The 22,864-nt window shown below is 36.3% G+C and overlaps 1 protein-coding gene across 1 annotated transcript in view; it reads left to right on the top strand.

Moving 5' to 3' along the window:
* AHR (aryl hydrocarbon receptor) overlaps positions 1–5,848 on the top strand; it is a 69,814-nt gene extending 63,966 nt beyond the window's left edge. Inside the window, exons 10-11 of the mRNA XM_058181608.1 lie at positions 549–1,815; positions 3,091–5,848. Of these exons, the coding sequence (XP_058037591.1) occupies positions 549–1,815; positions 3,091–3,243 (1,420 nt within the window). The 3' untranslated portion in view covers positions 3,244–5,848. The remainder of the gene's footprint in view (positions 1–548; positions 1,816–3,090) is intronic.
* The last annotated feature ends 17,016 nt before the right edge of the window (positions 5,849–22,864 follow it).

The following is a 22,864-nucleotide window of genomic DNA, read 5'->3' as shown; positions in this document are numbered from 1 at the left end:
ATCTCACCAGGCTCATTGTTGACTCAGCCTTCCATCTTTCCAAGGTGGGTGAAAATGAGGACCCAAATTATTCCTGGGGACAATTTGCTGACTGTAAACGGTTTAGAGAGGGCTGTAAAGCACTGTAAAGCGGTATATAAGTCTAAGTGCTATTGCTATTGCAAGCTTGATTTTTAAAATAAAAAATAAAAAAGCAAATAAGTTTGGTTTGGAAATACAATTCTTGTATGGCCGCAAAGAATTATACAGTGATCAATTTAATGATATGTCCCCCCCTATCCTGCAAGTGTTATTTTTACTAACTTACATTTCTTATGTATTCATAATTTATGAATAAAATTATGCATAAAATCCTGTAAGCTCCTATTCTATACAATTTAGACGTGGTCAAACTCATTTTAATAATCAAGTTAATAGGTTATAATCTATTTATAATTATTAACAATTTAGATTTTCTATTAGATTATTTCTGTGCACACTAAGATATTTCACAGCACATTTCAGTACTGAAATTCAATTAATTTTACTCTCTGTGTTTTTCAATTCAGAGATGAAGAGGGGGCAGAACATTTACGAAAGCGCAATATGAAACTGCCTTTCATGTTTGCTACAGGTGAGGCTGTATTGTATGAAGTAGCATTTCCTCAGCCTGGTATAATGGATTCATCTCAGACAAAGGTTAAAAGTGGTATTGGAAAAGGAGCTGCTTCCAAGGTTGCACTGTGCAAAGAATCTGTTGATCCCAATTCACTTTTGGGAGCAATGTTGCAGCAGGATGAATCAGTTTATCTTTGCCCACCTGCTTCAAATAAAATCTCTCTTGAGAGGGACTTTTTTGCAGACACTAGAGGTGAATTGAGCAGCATGATGGCCAGAAATTGGCAGGATGCTCTTTTATCAGTAGGGAATAATAGCATCCTCAAACAAGAGCTGACTGACTGTCCTCAAGATAGTAACTTGATGGTCCCTGAAGAAAATGTAGGGCTATTTCAGGATAACAAAAACAGTGAATTGTTCAGTATCATGAATATGCTCGAGACTGACTTTGATGATATAGACTTTAATTTGCAGCAGGAAGATGGGTTTTTTAAGAATGATTTTGCTGGTGCGGATGACATTAGAGATGGTGATATAACTGATGAAATCTTGACCTATGTTCAGGAGTCTTTAAATAAGACTGATGTATTGTATTCAAGTTGCCAGCAACAGGATCCCATGTTTCAGAATACTGCTTGTTTAATGCAGCAGCAAATAGATCAACAGCAGATACCAACAATGATGGAGCAGCAGCTGCCACAGCAGCTGCCACAGCAACAGCAACTGTGCCAGAAGATGGAGCACATGCAGGTAAATGGGATGTTCACAGACTGGAACTCTCTCAACAGCACAACTCTTAACCCTTCTGAACAGCAGATACAACCATTTGATTTTTCTGACATACAAGAAATAACTCAGGAGTTCCCTTACAAATCTGAAGACAGTACACCATCATATGCCTGTAGTGAGGAATATACCACTTACAAGCAACCTGCCAGCATGATGCCACAATTCCCAGATTTTACAGAGGTAGACTTTTTCACTGAAAACTTTAATCTGTCTACTTTTCCAAGTTCCTCTGATTTAGATTTTCTCAACTGTTTTGAAGTCCCTGAAAGTCAGCCCTGTGAGCAGAACTCTCAGCAAGTTACAGAAACTCCGGAGGCATGCTATGCTGGTGCTTTGTCAATGTATCAGTGTATGTCTGAAGCCCAGGCAAACGGGTCAGAGCAAATGCAGTATGATCCTGTCTTATTGGAACAGGAGCCATCAAACAAGGTATGGAAATAACACTTTTAAAACAATCTTGTAGAGTTTTTGATTGTTACATGTGTCACTGTTATAGTCAGCCAAAACATACAAAATTCCAGTTTATCTTCTGAATTTTCTTCTTCTATTATTTGTGCAATTAAACTAGTCAGAAACTAACAGGGATAAAATAATACATTATATTCATACTAAGACTTATGAACAATCGAAGTTCTTTTCTGGTTCCTGACTATTTGGGAGTAATAGGCCAGAAATCCTGTCAGATTTCTGAAAGTCTATGCCTAACCATTCTAAATCTTAAAGGGAACAATATTGTACAAAATTAATAGATGATCCTTTAAAAAAAATTGTGCTTGGAAATTTCAATTGATTTGTTGTGTGTCTGGTTGTTTGAATGTTTAGTGGATTAGTCTGAAATAAATTTTTTTAGAAAAATTATGTATTTAATTATTTCAAATTGCTCTTGAAAACATGTTTCAAATTTACTTTATAAAATGCCTGAAAAAAGAAAGGCACCCAAATTGTAGGAGGGCCATAGGAGGCATATAAGAGAGCTCTGTTGATGTGCCTGTGAACACTTCCCTATACTACATCTGGTTAATCACTCAGGTAGGATATTCGTTCACTCATTTAGAATCTTGGCCTAGTCCAAGAAAATAGCACAGCTAATAGCACGTGAATGGAACATGAAATAGACAAAATGATGTAGAAGTATACTCCAAATGAGTTGCCTCTAATATTAAATAATAAAATATACAGGAAATATATTTTTTGGAATGTATTTGTCAGCCCTGAGAAAAACCTATAACAAGCTAATCTGAGATGTAACCCATGAATCATCTTTTCCTTTGTTTAAGTCAGGTAGCTGTTTTCCCCCTACAGACCAGTGAAACAGCCTATAGATGGGCCACTGGACCTAAATAACACAGCAAGTCTATTTTGTCTTCAAAGCCAGAACCAGGTAGTTCTGTGTAAGCCAGTATAAATATAATTTAGGACTGCCTCCATAGTGAGAATAAGACAAAAGCATTATCCAATAGAAAAGTGGGGCATGAGGGATTAACCACTCCTAAATTAACTCTTTTAAAATCAGGTTGACTTAACTTTTCATAATGAATAAATTCATACTGGTTTCAGTGGAAACTGGAACAATTAGTTAAGTCCAATTCTTTCTGTTAAAGCAATAAAATTATTCTGTCTGGACGTAATATCATTTTTTTACCTGGTTGTGGATTAACATAGATTAGATGATTTCTATTTATTAAAAGTTTGTCTGTTTTCCAGTTTCAGAATATTTTTGCTGAAGAAAACTTGCATGATGATTATCTACAGCAATTAGATGCTGTCAGCACTCAATCTGGAGCACATCTTCAGCCACTTCATCATTCAACAGAGACCAGATCATTCTCAGATTTAGCATCTAACGGTTTTATGTAGTTCAGCAACAAAGTCCTGCAGAGAGTTTGATCAAGACTCTAAGTGGAGAATGAAAATCAGATGTTGCACTTAATATGCATGCATATAGAATACATCATTCAAAACTTGATATTTATATGTGGAAGTTGGAGCTATTCCTATAGCCTAAAAGTGTGCACATGTCAGTGAGAGTATGCACCATTATAATATAATTGCTGCATCACATTTAGAGCATAAGATAAGGCAAATGGTTTTATTGTTTTAAAAATAAAATGGATACTCTGAGAATCTTGTTTGGAATAGCATAAAAATTTCATACATTGCTTCAAGCTTTTTTGAACCTGGTGTTCTAGTCAGAAGAGCAAGTAAAGCATATAGTTTAATTGCATACTTGCTTATGATTTTCCATTTCTTCTTTTATTTTACACTTCAGGTTCTAGCACTTTAATAGAAAGTTTGATAGAAAAAAATGAAATGCAGTTTTAGGTTTTGTACAACAAATTTCATTGCATTACTTCTTTACAGTTAGCCCAAGTGCCTCACAAAGTAGCTTCATTATCTTCAAAAGGCACTTGTAGGAAAGGAGAAGTTATTCATTATGAAAACTAGTAGTCTGCATTTTATGGCTGTTCTTTTGTTGCTGTAGTTTGTTTGAAAGCGAAGGATATTACTTTAGATTTCTATTTCTACTAAGTATAATTCTGCTTTTTTAGGGCTTCAGGTAAGGCTTCTTGTAAGAGATTAAGATTTTTTATTTTATGTTCAGCTGCTTTTTTGCATTCTTCAGGTAGAACAGGGTAAAACAGGCATCTTGTAGGAGTATTCATCTCCTAAAAATTGTTTTTGAATTTCATATATTACAGAAAAAAACATGTGCCTTATCTTGTGTTGCAATGCTTACTCAGAAGTCTTTTTTTTAAAAGCATAACCCTGTTCTATGCAAATAATTCCATTAAAATTGTTATTGAATGGTTAATTTTTTAAAAAATAGCATAAATAGCAGTAGTAAATACTATTAACTTTTACTTTAGCTAACATTTCTACACCATGTCACATATTGATCGGCTGCTTTTTCCTTCTGTTTCAGTGGGAAAAGAGTCCACTGACATTAAACATCCCTGATGATTGCACTCTGAAAGAAAAAGCTCTTTCTATTTTGCAAATTCACTTTAAATGTCTTTGTTCACCTGATAAAATTTAAAATTTATTTTAATTCAAATTTAGAAAGAAAATATCCTTGCAAGAAAAAGGATACTTTAAATTCTGTTTTAAAATGTAAAGAAGAACCCCTAGTATTAGGGATTTTTTTAACCTGAAGATTTTTTAGTAATGTAAGCACCAATGTTTGGTGTTTTGTAGTAGTTTAAGTGAGGGCAGGAAATATACATGTACAGGCAAATGAATGCCAATATATGATGTGTAGTTAACATATAATAAGTTCCATTTATAACATTATAAAATACTTTAAAGAAGTTAATTTTAAAACGTTATCAATACACATAACATATATTGCATAACTGTATATCACAAATTACAGAATAGTGTTGTTTGATTTTTTTTTTTTTTTTTAGTGAAAATACTGCCTCAGGAGTATGTTCAGATTTTTGATGAAATAACTGTTTCAGTCAAATTTAATGAAAAGAATACAAGGAATGTTTTGTAGGGGCATGACTAGGTGATTTGGTTTCAAGTGATTCAAATGCGTTACATTTTTTAAAAAATTCTTCCCAAATTTATGTAATACTGATCTTCTAGCAAAGATTGTTAAGTAATTTGTAAAACTTTGAATTTAACTAGCACAACTTTTAAAGAGCTTTAAAAAGTACTTCTTGATTGCATACTACAATCAAATAACATTCATAAATAAACATGATTTTAAAACCATATTGTCTCATAAGGCACTAGAGGCCTTGCCCATCCCTAAATTTATTAGTTCGGTAATAACTTAATTATTTCTGAAAATTTCATATGGTCTTGTTTCTAAATGATTTCTATTGCTTTTTTAAAAAAAAACAAAACCCATATATGATTACTATTACCATTATAAGGGTAATGTTAACAATCAGAAAACCTACTTTAAAAAGTCAAGGTTCAAAGGGATAGCGTACTTTTTATATAAAAAGAAAAATGTGGGGAAAGCCACAACAAAAAATTTCTGTGTATCATTTCACTGCTATGCCAAATATTATCCAATCACGTAAGTGCCAAGGTTGCAATACAAACTGTGTGCTGCCTTATTGTAAGTTAGTTTATGTTATGCATAATATCAGCTGTTTTTCTTCATTAGGTTGTGCCTATATACAACAAACCTGTGTATTGGTGTTGCACTTTTGATCTACATCGTACTCTTAAAGCAATGAAATTCTAACTTCATCCCTTGAAAACTTACCTGCCTTCCCCTCATTCCAAAGAAATTATTGCCTAGTTTTAATCAGTATTAGTGCACCCTTTTGTAGTTTATGTCTTGACTTTTTCTCTTTCCCTTCATTCCCCATTCCCCTTTTGTCTATGTTTTATGTTATACAATTAATTTCTTCTCTGTAAGGTTATAATTTTGTAGTGCTTTTAATGAGCTTCAGTAAAACTTGTAAAGCTTAATATATGGTAATAAAATATCTCCTGAATATATTGATCCATAATTTATTTTACAACACATCATACTTTGCTTATTTTATGAAAAACACATTATTAGGGAAAAATACAAACATTCAAAACTACGTCATCAAACTTTGTTTTCAGAAGTGTTTCCCCTTCAGTAATTTCTTGCATAAATCCTTCGATCACTGTAGCTACCAACACGAGAGTTACTCAGTGACTATAGGTTGTTTTTCAATAATAACATGTTTTCTGAACACATCAAATACTTGGGATACTTATCATTTTACTGACAAAAGTAATTATAATTACAAGTAAAATTAGGAGAATGGAATAAATAGAAATAAAGTCAAGATCTAAGTTTTATTTGCTGCTATTTAGATTTGTTTACTGGTCAAGTAGACAGCAGTATAAAACTATTTCTTGAGCTCTTTTCTAGCATCAACTCTCAAAGTGCTTCATAAAGTTGATTTATGTACATAAAAGTACTGTATGTGTTTAAATATTTTTAGGATGCCTTTAAGGGCAATAGCACTGATTCCATTCTAGACTGAATCTAGAAATAACTACTGAATTCCTACATCATAGAATATAAATCTGGCTGGTATTGTGGATGCAGTTACATGAGTGAAAATTCTTGGGTTGGGACCATAATATTTCAGTTCCGAAGAAATATTTTTCAGTGTATTATCCTATTACTAAAACTCCATTCTAATGAATATTTGGAATAGATAATATGTATGGTATTCCTTTCTTGCAATATCTAACCATTAATTTTAGTTTTTTAAATTATAAAATAAATAATTCAAATAGACATTTAGTCAAGTTTGCATTAAAAATACCAAAGCAATTTTTAAACAATGATCAATCGTACATAGTTTTGCTAGAATGTGTACCAGGGTTTGTTTTTTGTTTTTTGTTGTGTTTTTTGTTGTTGTTGTTGTTGTTTTGGTTCTGTACATTATTTTGAGATTTGCATTTAAAAGAACAGCCTGAAACAGAAGAATGAATTTGGGGCTCTGGGTGTGGACTTAGTTCTCAATTTCCAACCATTTATTTAGAGAGTCAAAGTTATAAGAGCACTGAAAAAAGTGATGTGACTTGTCCTTGCACTTAGACCATTGCAAGATCCTCACTGTCACCTGATTAAAATTCAGGCACATGTATTTATGATGACTGCAGTTTCCTAGAGTCATGTCATCACCATTTAGGACCTTCCCCAAAGGCTGCTAATAAGCAAAGTCAATGGGAGAAGCCAAAATCACTTTAATAAGTGCAGTGATCTGCTTAATAACCATGACAAAAATGATAGCAAAACCACACATGATTCACTCAACAATTGCCTTGCTTGGTAATGTAATTTCTGGTCATAATTGTGTTCATAAGCCACAAACTACCTGTACAAAGTTATTACAATATTTCAGAATTAAAAATAGCTGGATTCTGAGCCACAATCAAACTAAAAATTAGTTTGGAGGGAGACTCAATAAAAGAAGCAAGAAGGAAAGAGATCAAATTTGGAAAAAGACAAAAAATGGGGGATGAAAAAAACTGAACAAATAAAGCAACAGTCTCTTGTTTGAATTAGGACACCACTAGGAAACCGAGTTTGAAACAGTAAAAATCCAACATTTTTTGCCACAAAGTTATGCAAATAGGAGGAACCATTAATGTGCGATGATATGAATAGGAAAGTTATCCTATACACCTTGTAAAAAGTGAATTCTTCCTTCACTCCACCTTTTGATTGGAGAAAAATAAATTAGGAGAAAACCATTTGGATTTAAAGGAATTTGGTAAGAAACCACTGACTGGTTTCATATGGAGAGAGTTTCATCTGTAATTCAACAGAGATTAATTCAATTCTGATTAATCTGTTTAATTATTGCAATTGTAATATCTCCTGTTTGTATTTTAGTTTCTTTCGAATAAAGTTTTTTTAACTGAATCTCTTAAATGTTGTGCTTTCTAACACCTTCATTATTTACTGGCCTTCCAGAAACAGCCGAAAATATAGCTTTACCCTCTGCCTTGGGATCTGGTAGCATTGGTGTGCAACCTCCAAAACAGTGATACTATTAGTGAGATTGACTGCACTCTTCCACAAGTTATGTTGGTTATTATGTTTTTGTTATTTTTGGTTCTGTGTGTGTTTGTTTGTTTATAAGCCACCCAGACTCTCATAAATGAGGTGAGCTGTTACATGAATAAATAAATTATGCTATTTAAAATTGGTCAGGTTTAAAAATATGACTAAAAAAGATTGGCTTTAAATATGATTGGAAAAATGCTTTGCTTTAGATTTATTTCTTATTTATTAAATTTATTTACCGCTTATCTCGTCATGGGGCTACTCTAAGCATCTTACAATAATAATGATGAAAATGAAAGGAGTGTAAACAGAAGTAAAATAATAGAACGATAAAATAAACATTGAAAAAGGATCACAATTAAATAAATCAATATGATAACCCAAAAGATGAGTGGGTGGAGAGTAAAAAACAAGGATGGAAGGCGGAGTCTGCTGTCGATTTTTAATCCCCGTCCGGGGTGGAACTCCCCTGTTTGGTCCCTGAGCAAATCAGCAATTTTGTCCTCAATTTATCTTTAACATACATAACATAACATAATAACAGAGTTGGAAGGGACCTTGGAGGTCTTCTAGTCCAACCCCCTGCCGAAGCAGGAAACCTACACCATTTCAGACAAATGGCTATCCAACATTTTCTTAAAAATTTCCAGTGTTGGAGCATTCACAACTTCTGCAGGCAAGCTGTTCCACTGATTAATTGTTCTAACTGTCAGGAAATTTCTCCTTAGTTCTAAGTTGCTTCTCTCCTTGATTAGTTTCCACCCATTGCTTCTTGTTCTACCTCAGGTGCTTTGGGGAATAGTTTGACTCCCTCTTCTTTGTGGCAATCCCTGAGATATTGGAACACTGCTATCATGTCTCCCCTAGTCCTTCTTTTCATTAAACTAGACATACCGAGTTCCTGCAACCGTTCTTCATATGTTTTAGCCTCCAGTCCCTAATCATCTTTGTTGCTCTTCTCTGCACTCTTTCTAGAGTCTCAACATCTTTTTTACATCGTGGCGACCAAAACTGAATGCAATATTCCAAGTGTAGCCTTACCAAGGCATTATAAAGTGGTATTAACACTTCACGTGATCTTGATTCTATCCCTCTGTTTATGCAGCCCAGAACTGTGTTGGTCTTTTTGGCAGCTGCTGCACACTGCTGGCTCATATTTAAATGATTGTCCACTAGGAGTCCAAGATCCCTCTCACAGTTACTATTATTGAGCAAGGTACCACATATACTGTACCTGTGCATTTTGTTTTCCTAAATGTAGAACCTTACTTTTTTCACTGTTGAATTTCATTTTGTTAGTTAGCACCCAATGTTCAAGTCTGTCAAGATCCTTCTGTATCTTTAGCCTATCTTCTGGAGTGTTGGCTATTCCTGCCAGCTTGGTGTCATCTGCAAATTTGATGAGTTCCCCATCTATCCCCTCGTCCAAGTCATTGATGAAGATGTTGAAGAGTACTGGGCCTAAAACAGAGCCTTGGGGCACTCCACTGCATATTTCCCTCCATGTGGATGTAGTTCCGTTGAGGACTACACGTTGAGTGCGATTGGTCAGCCAATTACGAATCCATCTGGTGGTGGTGCTGTCTAACCCACATTTTTCTACTTTATCTAGCTGTAGGTTATGGTCTACTTAATCAAATATATAAATATATATATATATTTAAATATATCTTTATCTTCCATTTTGTTTGTGTAGGAGATTTTTGGTCATCAAATATCTTTATTATGATCTTTGATCAGTCTTCACACTGAAAAACAGGAACAGTTTGATGCCACAATTCATTTATTGGAAAAGAGAGAAAAAAACAATAGGATAAACCAACATAGGAAAGGATTGGGTTGGAGCTGAATATGTATTCACAGTGCTCACTGACCTCAGAGGTTACAATGGCTGCATATAATATTTCTTCTGATGTGAAGTATTGCACGTAAGACTCAACTGGAAACTGAACAGATAATCCAAGTCTAGGAAAATGTATAGATCAGTTCTTTTGGCAACTTACCCCCAAACCAAGTTTGGGAATGGATTGATGCAAAAAAAAAAAAAAGAATGTAGTAATTTTTTTTAAAGGCTACAGACATCAACCCCCCGCATAAAAAAGTATTGATAACTATCTGGCTCTAACCAACCCCCCTGTCCAACAGACTGACACATATCAGCAGTGAAATTGAACTGGTTGTGCTGGTGGTGGGAGGCTCCGCCAACCCACCAAGATGTCATTATGTCCCATTTTTTTACCATCTGCACATGCACAAACAGAGAAGCTATGGGAGACAGACAGCATTACCTGTTAAGTTCTTCCTAATGAACAGATGGGTACCTTAAATAGTGACACCAGATGGCACCAGTTAGCAGTCAACACAATACAGGAGGCATGCATAACATGTCACCATAGTTCTGTGCTTGATCAGGTTCACTTTTAGTCTACTCCACCAACACCCCAGGCACCATTTCTGTCACTTCATCTCCCAAAGTTCGTTAATAGATGGAATAATTAATGGTTCTGTTTCAGAAATAAAGTTATTTGCTATGGCTGCTTCATGTCAGTATCCATAAAATTGGTCCAAGGTTGCCAAATAATTCCATTAGAAATTTGCCAGATATTTCAGAAAAGATACTAAAATTTAATCCAAGGCTCTCTTAAAAGGAATAGTAAATTGGTTGCTGTAACTAAGATCTGCGCAGCAATTACTTTGTATGGTATTATTTAAAACCTCTGCGTTTATAGCCCTGAAAGTTGAATTTCATTATTGTTTTACTTCTTTTGTCTCTCATAGTTGCTGGCTGGCCCTTCTTCTTCTGTGCTCAACCTCATTTGCCTATAGGCCATTCACTTTGATTGGCTTTGACAATTCATGCAGTTTTGCTGATGATATCATAGATGTTTATGAATGCCACCGCCAATCAAATAAATGAGGTAATTGGAGAAATGATGTTAATAACGAGCAGCATTTTCTCTGTGTTCATATTCTATGAGTATTTAAATTGGGAGCCATCTTAAAATGAGAGTTTATTCACAAGGCAAAGTTTTACAGAAGAGGCAAGGCAGCATTTTTTACAATGAGTCCTGCAGCAGACAAAACACTTTTCAAAGGGAACTAGTTATATATAATTAGAGACAGATTTTGGTAAGCCAAAGAAACTTTTGATATTAAGCTCTGCTAAAAATAGTATTCAACTTCAGCTGTGTTTATTGGTGCACTTAATACATAATTGGGAATGATTTCAGTAAGAGGCATTGTTCGGATATGTTTTGATAGCTTTTTGTTGTATTTTGTACAAGAGCTTGCAGTAGACTTCAAAAACCTTTCTATAGCATAGTGCTTACTGCATACAATAGATTTAAACTGAATCAATTCTGTTTAAATCATAGATTCAATTCATAGCTGCTTGATTTATATTCCTGAATTATATTATGAAATCGAACTAAATCAGAAGGACATTTTGATTCAGAAACAATTTTCCCACACACACACACATGCTGAAGGATCATTGATTTGATAACTCTGTGAACATGAACTACCTATTTTGGAAAGTCATTTTGATTTAGGGAATCTTTAAATCAAATCTCAGTACTTAGGAGTTTTCACTCTCCTAATACACACTATTGCATTCTGCAGCAGCAATAGAATAACCACAATTGCTTTTTAAGAGTTGTTTTTGTTAAGTTCCTTTTCTGGTTTTCAGACTTTGGGGCTCAGCTCAGGGAACTATACATTGGAAGGAAAGAGAGAAAGACAAAAAATAAAGATGGATATGGATACAGACCATACAGTGTGTCCCAGGGATGTATCAGAAACAAGGTTCTGTCCATTCAACCTAGTCATTTAGAGAAAGCCTGCCAAGAATCATACCACTTCAAGAAGTCCATTGGAAGAGATGGATAATTGGGATAATATGGAACACTGCTTCAAATATCACACCATGCAGAAGGCCTTGGAGATGATTTTATCTATTGTATCATTGTTAGGCAATTCTTGTATATTTCTTGTTCATTTTCAGGATTATTTTTCTGTTAGTTTTGCTTATTCATTATTCTAAGACCTGTAATCATGTGCAGTACAGAAACATTGCACATACATACAAACATACATATATACATACATACATACAAACATACAGACTACCAGGTTCATGGTAACATATAAAGTTAAAACAATATAAAAATGAAACAGAAACCATATATGCAAGTATATACACTAAGAATAAATATACAAATACCAGCCACCCATGAACTACTGGTGGGGATGAGAAATCACTTCTGGCTTATTTGAAAACCACATTCATAGAGCCCTCATCGAGGTTGAGTCAAATCAAACTGTGAAGAGATGGTGTTCTAGAGCAGGGGTCACCAACCTTTTAGACCTCAGGGACCACTAAATTCATAATTTTAAATCCTGTGGACCACTAATATGATCTGCCTAATAACTGGCTAGGTGGTCATGTGACTGGGTGGGCGTGGCCAACTCGATGTCACTCACATCGCGGGCTGCCTTGCCAGCATCTACTTGCCCCTCCCTTCCCAGTCACTCCTCGTCTCCCCCCCCCCCGGCTCCTTAGTGCCCCAACAGTAAGCACTTGTTGGAGCTAAGCAGCCACCATGAAAGAGAGTTGGCAAAACAGCTCTGTTCAAATTGGATCTGACTGAGAAGGAGGTTCAGTAGAAGCACCTCACTGAGGACCACTAGCATAGGCTTTCCAAGCAGAGGGAAAACCTGTGGGAGTGCGAAGGCCAGGTACTGGTGCCTGGAGGCTCAGCGAGCTGAGATGATCAGCCAGTTCCAGGCCATGATGCAGTCCTACTGGAACAAGGTCCTCTGGCTCTTCGCCACCAGAGGCACTTCCCTCCAGTCTTTTTCTAAAGCCCTGCACCAGGAGGCCGAAGCAGACACCAATTTCTGCTCCCCTCCGACCCACACAAACAGATTCCGAAGGAGGAGACTCAGCAACACAAACATTCATTGCACATATCTGTCTGAGGGGCCGTAGTTTGAGGACCCCGATATAATGCAATATAAAAAATGCAAATAATTTTTCTGCGGACCACAAAATTTTCTCATGGACCACCTGTAGTCCACAGACCACCAGTTGGTGACCGCTGTTTTAGAGGGCAGGATTGGCACTATTCAGTTGGTGGGATTTCAAGTATTCCCCCTTTTTCTGATCTTTTAAGAAAAGGAATTCACTGAACAATGGGCAGGTTCCATCAATCTAGTGTTTTATAGGTGAAAACTAACAGTTTGAATTGCATCCAGTAGCCAGGTTAATCAATCTAACTAAAGCAGAGATCTTACATAGGCATACCATAATTGCTTGTCCAGACACATTCTGGACCAGCTTTAGTTTCTGAGTTGTCTTCAGGAATATACCCTAATGAAAACATCACAGTAATCCAAACATGAGCTGACTAAAAAAATAAGTGACTTCAGTAGGTTTGTTGATCCATAAAGCAATATAGTTAGAATATGGATTTGTGTACCAAAGGATGTACAAGATGGATTTGTGCAAATGGCACATGAAATCCCATTGAGAACTATGAGTGCGATAGGCACAGCTGATCCAAGAACTGAAAGCCACTTTTGCTAGGGATGAATCTAAACATGATCTTCCCTATTCAAACCAGAACAGCTTCTACATACTAAGCTAGCACATCAGTTGCATCACTTGATCACAGGAATATAGTTATACAAATGGACACATGGAAAATGGTAATCATGCTGACACAGAATTCTTTTGTGAACATCAGTAACTCAGAAATGTCCAATATACAAATATGTCCAAGAAGCACTATGCTCAATTCCATTTAAAAAATGTCTTCAAACATGACTTCTCAAGACATATATCTTTTTTTTTATTTGTCATAACAGCATACATAAGCATAAGCATGAAGCAACTATATAACATATATGAGTATAAGCATGTAATAACTATATAAATTGGATATAATGAAAGGAAACAGTAGGACAGGAATGGTAGGCATGTTTGTGCTCTTATGCACGCCCCTTATAGACCTCTTAGGAATGGGGTGATGTCAATAGTAGACAGTTTTTGGTTAAAGATTTGGGGATTTTGAGTAGAGACCACGGAGTCAGGTAGTGTGTTCCAAGTATTAATAACTCTGTTACTGAAGTCATATTTTCTGCAATCAAGATTGAAGCGGTTAACATTAAGTTTAAATCTATTTTTTGCTCTTGTATTGTTGTGATTGAAGCTGAAGTAATCTTCAACAGGAAGGACATTGCAACAGATGATTCTATGAGTTAAACATAGGTCCTGTCGAAGGCGGTGGAGTTCTAAGTTTTTTAAACCCAAGATTTCAAGTCTCGTGGCATAAGGTCTTTTGTTGTATTCAGAGGAGTGGAGAACTCTTCTTGTAAAATATTTCTGGCACGTTCAATTGTATTGATGTCTGAAATGTGGTATGGGTTCCAGACAGGCGAGCTGTATTCAAGAACTGGTCTAGCAAATGTTTTGTAAGCTCTGATTAATAGTGTAGTGTTTCTGGAGAAGAAGCTACATAAGATTAGGTTTACAACTCTTAATGCCTTTTCTACGATGTAGTTGCAGTGCATTCTGTACAGATGTGTACATATATGCTTGGATTGGTTCTACTCTTTTTGAAGATTTACTGTGCTGATCGATAGAGAATTTGATCCTCTTCTTATATTTCCAATATTTTGTTGGATTGTAAAGAATAAAAAACACATAAAATCAAATGAACTTATCAATATTATTTTTAAATTCACTGTGGTTACATAACCCCCTTTTTAATCCTTTTAAGGCCAATTAAAAATCTAGTTATTAAAGTTATGAATGAATAATACAATTAATAAGTTTAGATCTTGAATGTTGTTGTTGTTGTTAGTTGCAAAGTCGTGTCTGACTCATGTGACCCCATGGACAATGTTCCACCAGGCCTTCCTATCCTCTACCATCCTCTGGAGTCCATTTAAGCTCACACCTACTGCTTCAGTGATTGCATCCAGCCACCTCATTCTCTGTTGTCCCGTTCTTCTTTTGCCCTCAATCTTTCCCAGCATTAGTCCTTCCGTCTCATTAGGTGGCCAAGGTTTCATCTTCAGGATCTGGCCTTTTAAAGAGCAATCAGGGTTGATCTCCTCTAGGACTGACTTATTTGTTCGCCTTGCAGTCCAAGGGACTCGCAGGAGTCTTCTCCAGCACCAGAGTTCAAAGGCCTCAATTCTTTGGTGCTCAGCCTTTCTTATGGTCCAAGTTTCACAGCCATGCATTGCAACTGGAAAAACCATAGCCTTGATTATACACACTTTTGTTGGCAGGGTGATGTCTCTGCTTTTTTGTATGCTGTCTAGATTTGCCATAGCTTTCCTCCCCAGGAGCAAGCGTCTTTTAATTTCTTGGCTGCAGTCCCCATCTGATCTCCCTGATCTCCGGACCTTTCGACGCGAGCTGAAAATGTTTTTGTTCCATCGTGCAGGACTGGCCTAATAGTTTTTAAATGGGGTTTTATTAGACTTTTATAGTTTCTAGCCAAATTTGAATTTTTGTCTTTTAAATTTGCTTTTAATTTTTGTATTTGTTGTTTTATTTTGGCTATAAACCGCCCTGAGTCCTTTGGGAGAAGGGCGGTATAGAAATTGAAATAATAAATAAATAAATAAATAAATCTGCGGTGATCTTGGAGCCCAGGAAAATAAAATCTGTCATTACCTCCATTTTTTCCCCATCTATCTGCTAGGAATTGAGAGGGCTGGATGCCATGATCTTAGTTTTCTTAATGTTGAGTTTCAAGCCAACTTTTGCACTTTCCTCCTTCACCTGTATCAAGAGGCTTTTTAGTTCCTCTTCACTTTTTTCCATTAGAATGGTATCATCTGCACATCTGAAGTTGTTGATATTTCTCCCGGCAATCTGAATTCCAACTTTTGATTCATCCAGCCCCACCTTTCTCATGATGTGTTCTGCATATAAGTTAAATAGGCAGGGTGATAGTATATAGCCTTGCCAGACTCCTTTCCCAATTTTGAACCAATTGGTGGTTCCGTGTCCAGTTCTTACTGTTGCTTCTTGATCCACAAACAGGTTTCTCAAGAGACAATAAGATGTTCTGGTACACCCATCTGTTTAAGAACTTGCCACAATTTGTTGTGATCCACACAATCAAAGGCTTTAGCATAGTCAATGAAGCAGAAGTAGATGTTTTTCTGGAACTCCCTAGATTTCTCCATGATCCAGCGTATGTTGGCAATTTGATCTCTAGTTCCTCTGCCTCTTCGAAATCCTGCCTGTACTTCTGGTAGTTCTTGATCCACATACTCCTGGAGCCTAGCTTGTAGGATTTTAAGCATAATCTTACTAGCATGTGAAATGAGTGCAATGGTGCAATAGTTTGAACATTCTTTGGCACTGCCTTTCTTTGGAATTGGAATGTAAACTGACCTTTTCCAATCCTATGGCCACTGCTGAGTTTTCCAAATTTGCTGACAAATTGAGTGTAGCACTTTTACTGCATCGTCTTTTAAGATTTTGAATAGCTCAGCTGGAATACTGTCTCCTCCACTAGCTTTGTTGTTGCTCAGATTTCCTAAGGCCCATTTGACTTCACATTCTAGGATGTCCGGCTCAGGGTCAGTGACCATCCCATTGTGGTTTTCAGGGATGTTAAGCTCATTCTTGTATAGTTCTTCTGGTAATTTTGCCATCTCTTCTTAATCTCTTCTGCCTCTGTTAGGTCACTGTCACTTTGGTCCTTTATCATGCCCATCTTTACATGAAACGTTCCCTTCATATCTCCAATTTTCTTGAATAGATCTCTGGTCCTCCCTATTCTATTGTTTTCTTCTATTTCTTCTATTTCTTCTATTTCTATTGCACTATTCATTTAAGAATGTATTATTATCTCTTCTAGCTGTTCTCTGGAATTCAGCATTCAACTAGGTGTATCTTTCTCTTTCTCCCTTGGCTTTCACTTCCCTTCTTTCCTCAACTATTTGCAAAGCTTCCTCAGACAGCCATTTTGCTTTCTTGCCTTTCTTTTTCTTTGGGATGGTTTTAGTTGCTACCTCTTGTACAATGTTGCGAACCTCCATCCATAGTTCTTCGGGCACTCTGTCATCAGATCTAATTCCTTAAATCTATTTATCACCTCTACTGTATATTCATCAGGGATATGATTTAGTTCATACCTGAGTGGCCTGGGGCTTTTCCCTACTTTCTTCAATTTAAGCCTAAATTTTGCAAGGAGAAGCTCATAATCTGAGCCACAGTCAGGTCATGGTCCATCTTTGGCTGCAGAGCACATAGTCAATCTGATTTCTATGTTGACTGTCTGGTGATATCCATGTGTAGAGTCGTCTCTTGGGTTGTTGGAAAAGAGTGTTTCTTATGACCATCGTATTATCTTGACAGAATTCTATCAGCCTGTGCCCTGCTTCATTTTGTACTCCAAAGCCAAACTTGCCTGTTATTTCAGTTATCTTTTGGCTTCCTATTTTAACATTCCAATCCCCCATGATGATAAGGACATCATTTTTTGATGTTAATTCTATAAGATGCTATAGGGCTTCATAGAACTGATCAATTTCATCCTCTTCAGTGGTTCGGGCATAAACTTGGACTACTGTGATATTGAATGGTTTGCCTTGGATTTGAACTGAGATCATTCTGTCATTTTGGGGATTGTATCCCAGTATTGTTTTTCCTACTTTTTTCCCCCATACATATATTGATTATGAAGGCTACTCCATTTCTTCTGAGGGATTCTTGCCCGCAGTAGTATACCTGATGATCATCTGAATTAAATTCACCCATTCCTGTCCATTTTAGTTCTCTGATTCCTAAGATGTCGATGATCAGCTTTGTCATCTCTTGTTTGACCATGTCCAGCTTACCTTGATTCATGGATCTTACATTCCAGGTTCCTATGGAGAAAAAATCTTTACAGCATCGGACTTTCCTTTCACCACCAGATACATCCACAGCTGAGCGTCCTTTCAGCTTTGGCCCATTCGCTTCATTCTTTCTGGTGCTACAAGTACTAGCCTTCTGCTCTTCCCCAGTAGCATATTTGACACCTTCCGACCTGAGAGGCTCATCTTCCGGCGTCATATCTTTTTTCCTTTTTGTACTGTCCATGGGGTTTTCATGGCAAAAATACTGGAGTGGGTTGCCATTTCCTTCTCCAGTGGATCACGTTTTGTCAGAACTCTCTATGACCTGTCCGTCTTGGGTGTCCCTGCACAGCATAGCTCATAGCTTCATTGATAGCTTCAATTCATAGCTACGCAAATCCCTTTGCAGCAACAAGGCAGTAATCCATGAAGGGGGATCTTGAATGTAATGATCTTATTTCAATATTCTGGTCAAATAAGAGTCAATTGTACTTCTTTCACTTCCAAACAAAGTAAACCAGCCTTTATATGTTTGGTTTCCAAAGTCCCCCGCTAACTTTCTGTCCCAAATTTCCACTGTGAAAGCCTCAATGGATCTGATTAAAAACAGATCAAATAGGTATCACTACCATCTCAAAAACTTACTTTCAAGAGATTGTACAACATCATTCAACATTTACAATAGAATAATATATCCAGTGGTTATTAGAACTGTGTGATTGCTCAATTAATCCACTTTGAGGCAGTACCTCCTCAAGGAAAAAAGAAACCGTCCACTTTTCAATCAAAAGCACTGAGGTTGTGCAGCAATTTTGATGCAGTGGCTAGAAACTGGCTGTCACTTTGTCTGCAGCTCATCAAAGGATCACTTTGCTGAAGAGCCTTAGGCAGCATTAATCCTTTTCTAAAGATTGTAAGAAATGGGAAATGTCAGGGTCATATATGTACAGCAACCCAAAATTTCACAAAACATGCACTGTGATATCATAAGGCAAACTCCTTCCCATGCATGCTTGCCAGACATTTACAAAGAGACTAATATTTATGATACCTAAGAGAATGGTTTGTTAACTCAAAAACTCTGTTTGGCAATCTAATGTAAAATAAACAGTATAACATACAAGAAATGCCAAGAATTCATGCCTTACCCTCAACAATTTAAATAGTTTCATATGCAGGCTTATAGTTCAGCTATGAAACTTTCATGCATGTATGGTTTTTCCACACAATGTGCACACTGTGTGAAAACCTCATTTTTTTCACTGTCTGCTGCCTAGGGTGAAATATCCTGAGCCATATGTAGTAGATGTCCCCAGAGTCTTTACAGATACATTCCTAGTATCATTGCCAAATGAATGGTTTGACAGTGCTGTTCTCAAATGATTTCTCATGCAACTGAGTTCTAGCATAAATCTTTCCAATAGAATTATAAGATATGTGTATTAATTAAAAGATTTCATTCAAGGATAATTATGAACAATCACTGGAAATGTGGATTAAGTTTTTAACACTTGCTGTCATTCTTCTTTTTCCCATCCCATATTTAGTGAACGCTAAAGCTTTAGCTCTACTGTTTTAGCTTAGGAAATGAGTGTTAATGCAGGTTATTTATTGCAACATGAGTGAGGAATGATATGGTGGCAAACAAAGACTTTGCTGAAGGAAGAATAGTGGAATGGAAAAGAAAAATGAAGAACTGTGAAATTTATTTTATTTCTTTATTTTATTTCTTTATTTTGCCACAACATTATATACAAGCACATATAATGAAAGAAAACAGTAGGACAGGAATGGTAGACACTTTTGTGCACTTATGCATGCCCCTTATAGTCCTCTTAGGAATGGGGTGAGATCAATGGTAGACAGTTTTTGGTTAAAGCTTTTGGGAGTTTGAAAAGAGACCACAGAGTCAGGTAGTATGTTCCAAGCGTTAACAACTCTGTTACAAAAGTCATATTTTCTGCAATCAAGATTGAAGCGGTTAACATTAAATTTGAATCTATTGTTTGCTCTTGTATTATTGCGATTGAAGCTGAAGTAGTCTTTAACAGGAAGGACATTGCAATAGATGATTCTGTGTGTTAAACACAGATCTTGTCGGAGTCAGCGGAGTTCTAAGTTTTCTAATCCCAGGATTTCAAGTCTGGAGGTATAAGGTATTTTGTTGTTTACAGAGGAGCGGAGAACTCTTCTTGTAAAATATTTCTGGACTCGTTCAATTGTATTAATGTCAGAGATGTGGTATGGGTTCCAGACAGGTGAGCTGTATTCAAGAATGGGTCTTGCAAATGTTTTGTTTGCTCTGGTTAGTAGTGTAGTGTTTTTGGAAAAGAAGCTACGCAAAATTAGGTTTACAACTCTTAGAGCCTTTTTTGCTATGTAGTTGCAATGGGCTTTGGCACTTAGATCATTTGATATGAAAACTCAAGGTCTTTTACAGGGTGGGGGTCATCAGCAAGGTAATGTCCATCAAGCTTGTACTTAGTGTTTGGGTTCTTTTTTCCAATATGTAAGACTGAGCATTTGCTGCTTGAGATTTGGAGTTGCCAAATTTTAGACCAATCGGATACAAAGTCAAGGTCTTCTTGGAGGGTAGAAGTATTGTTAGTGGTATTAAATAGTTTGACATCATCAGCAAAGAGAACACAATAACTTGTGATACGGTCACAGAGATCAATTATGTATAGTATGAAGAGTGTTGGTCCAAGAACACTACCTTGGGGAATGCCACTTTTGACAGGAACAGGATTTGATAAAGTGTTACCAATTTTGACCACTTGTTGTCTGTTTGACAGGAAGGCATTTATCCAATTGTGAAGAGGTCCTGAAATGCCGTAGGATTTTAGTTTGAGGAGAAGTTTATCGTGTACTACTGAGTCAAAAGCTTTGCAGAAATCTATGTAGATTGCATCTATTGCTTTGCCTTGATCAAGATTAGTAGTCCATATGTTTTTGCAGTGGAGATGTAAGTTACATGATAATTTTTTCCTGAAACCAAATTGTTTATTAGAGAGTAGTTGTTTGTTTCAAGATGGAGGGTAATGGATTGATTGATGATAGATTCCATTATTTTGCAGGTGACGCAGCATAGAGAGATTGGTCTATAGTTTTCAACTAGGCTGGGATCTCCTTTTTTGAAGATAGGGATGACTGTGGATAGAGACCAAAGTTTGGGAAGGGAACCAGTCATGAAAGCTTTATCAAAGATTATGCTTAGGGGTTCTGCTATATTAATTGAAAGTTTTTTTTAAGAAGTATGCATATAGTCCATCAGGCCCAATACATAAAGATGGTTTCAGGTTGCGAAGAGCTTTTTCAACATTATCTTCTGTGAAGTCTATATGTTTTAAGTCGTTGTAATCATTGTTGGTATGATTGGGGAATGTCGGATATGTGCCATCACTGTTAACGAAGACTGAGCCAAAGAATGTGTTAAAGAGGTTTGCTTTAACTGTTTCATCGTTACATTCTTTGCTATTAGATTCTTTTAGTGGTGGGATGGATCTTGATTCTTTCAGTTTATTGTCACAAAATTATAAAAAGCACGATTGGAATTTGTATGCAGAAGGTCTTCTTCTTGCTTTGTATGGTAAATGGTGCATTCAGTTTTTATTCGGTTGCAAATATTTCTGTAGTGGTTTTTGAAGTTTGCTACATGGCCCTTTTTGTTTTTTCTCCAGAGGGATTTTTTTTTTTTGGATTGATGTTTTTTTATTGATATGGGTAATTTGTTTTTTTTATTTTGGTGGTGATTTGTGGTACGTATAGTTTGATGATTCTATTGATTTCAAGTAGGAAAACTCTGTAGTGGTCTTCAGCAGTGATACAGGTTGAAAATAGATTTTGCCAGTCAAGAGATGAGAGGTCGTTGTTTATAAGGTCATAGTTGGCTTTTTTGAAATTGTAGTTAGGAGTACTATTATTATGACTATTTATGCGAGGGCGTATATTGAGACAAAAGTCTATCATGCAGTGGTTCTTTTACTTGTAGTCCATAAATTGAGTTTGTGTTATTGCAAAAGATGAGGTCAAGGCAGTTGTTGAGTCTTGTATTGTTAGTTACTAGTTGTTCAAGGCCAAGGTCTGTAACGGCGTTGTATAGAGTAGTATGGATTGGTTCAGTTGTACATTCAATTGTTATCCAGTTAATAAAAGGTAGATTTAGGTCACCCAGGAAGATGAGAGGATATGGGCAAGAGGTGGCCCATGTTAGCAGTGTGGTTAACGTATTTGCATGAGTGATGTCGTAGTAGGGGCTCTGTAGCATAGTAAGAATCTAAGTGTGGTATTAATGGACAGGTCACATACAATAGTTTCAGGAAGAGAAAGTTTATGTGCAACTTGAATATTTTTTAGGTTCAGAGATTTTTTGTAAAAGATAGCCACTCTACCACCTCTGCGGTTTTCACAATCTGATCGAAAAACTTGATACTCTTTGTTTGAAATAATGGAGTCAGGGAGAGATGAGTTCAGCCATGTTTCACAAATAAATTGAATATCAAATGTACCATTGTTTAACAATAGGATAAATTCAGATAATTTGTTTACAATACTTCTTGCATTTATTAATTTACATTTGAGACCTGCAGTGTTTGGTGTAGAAGAGATAAGGGATGTGCATACCTATTTTTGATTGATAGTTGATTGAGGGTTTATAAATTTAAAATTTATAAATTTATAAATGCAAGTTTATAAAAGACAGCTCTGCCTGGCAGCACAAAGTACCTTGCATTATTCAAGCTGACTGCTTAGCACCTCATAACCTAAATTCTCTTTTTGACTTACATTCCACTGTACCTTCTCTAAGAGATTGATTGTCTGCAGAAAGTTCCATCTTCCTAGGCACAAAAAGGCACAAAGTAAATTCTCTTTAACATGTCTTCTGGCATGATATAATTATTTAGATGCTAGGTTTCACCCATCCCTTTATGGTATGGTATGTGCTTGTAATGGTATGCAAGAATGACCTTGGGAGACATGGGATGATCTGCAATTAGGGAATGGCTGGATAAGAAATAACTTAGCACACAGTAGTAATGTGGCATGGCAAACATATCAGAAGGGATCCTGCCTAGAGGTCTTTTA

Source organism: Ahaetulla prasina, chromosome 4, assembly GCF_028640845.1.
Source record: "Ahaetulla prasina isolate Xishuangbanna chromosome 4, ASM2864084v1, whole genome shotgun sequence".
Taxonomy (NCBI): Eukaryota; Metazoa; Chordata; class Lepidosauria; order Squamata; family Colubridae; genus Ahaetulla; species Ahaetulla prasina.
This window is presented reverse-complemented; position numbering and strand designations above follow the sequence as displayed.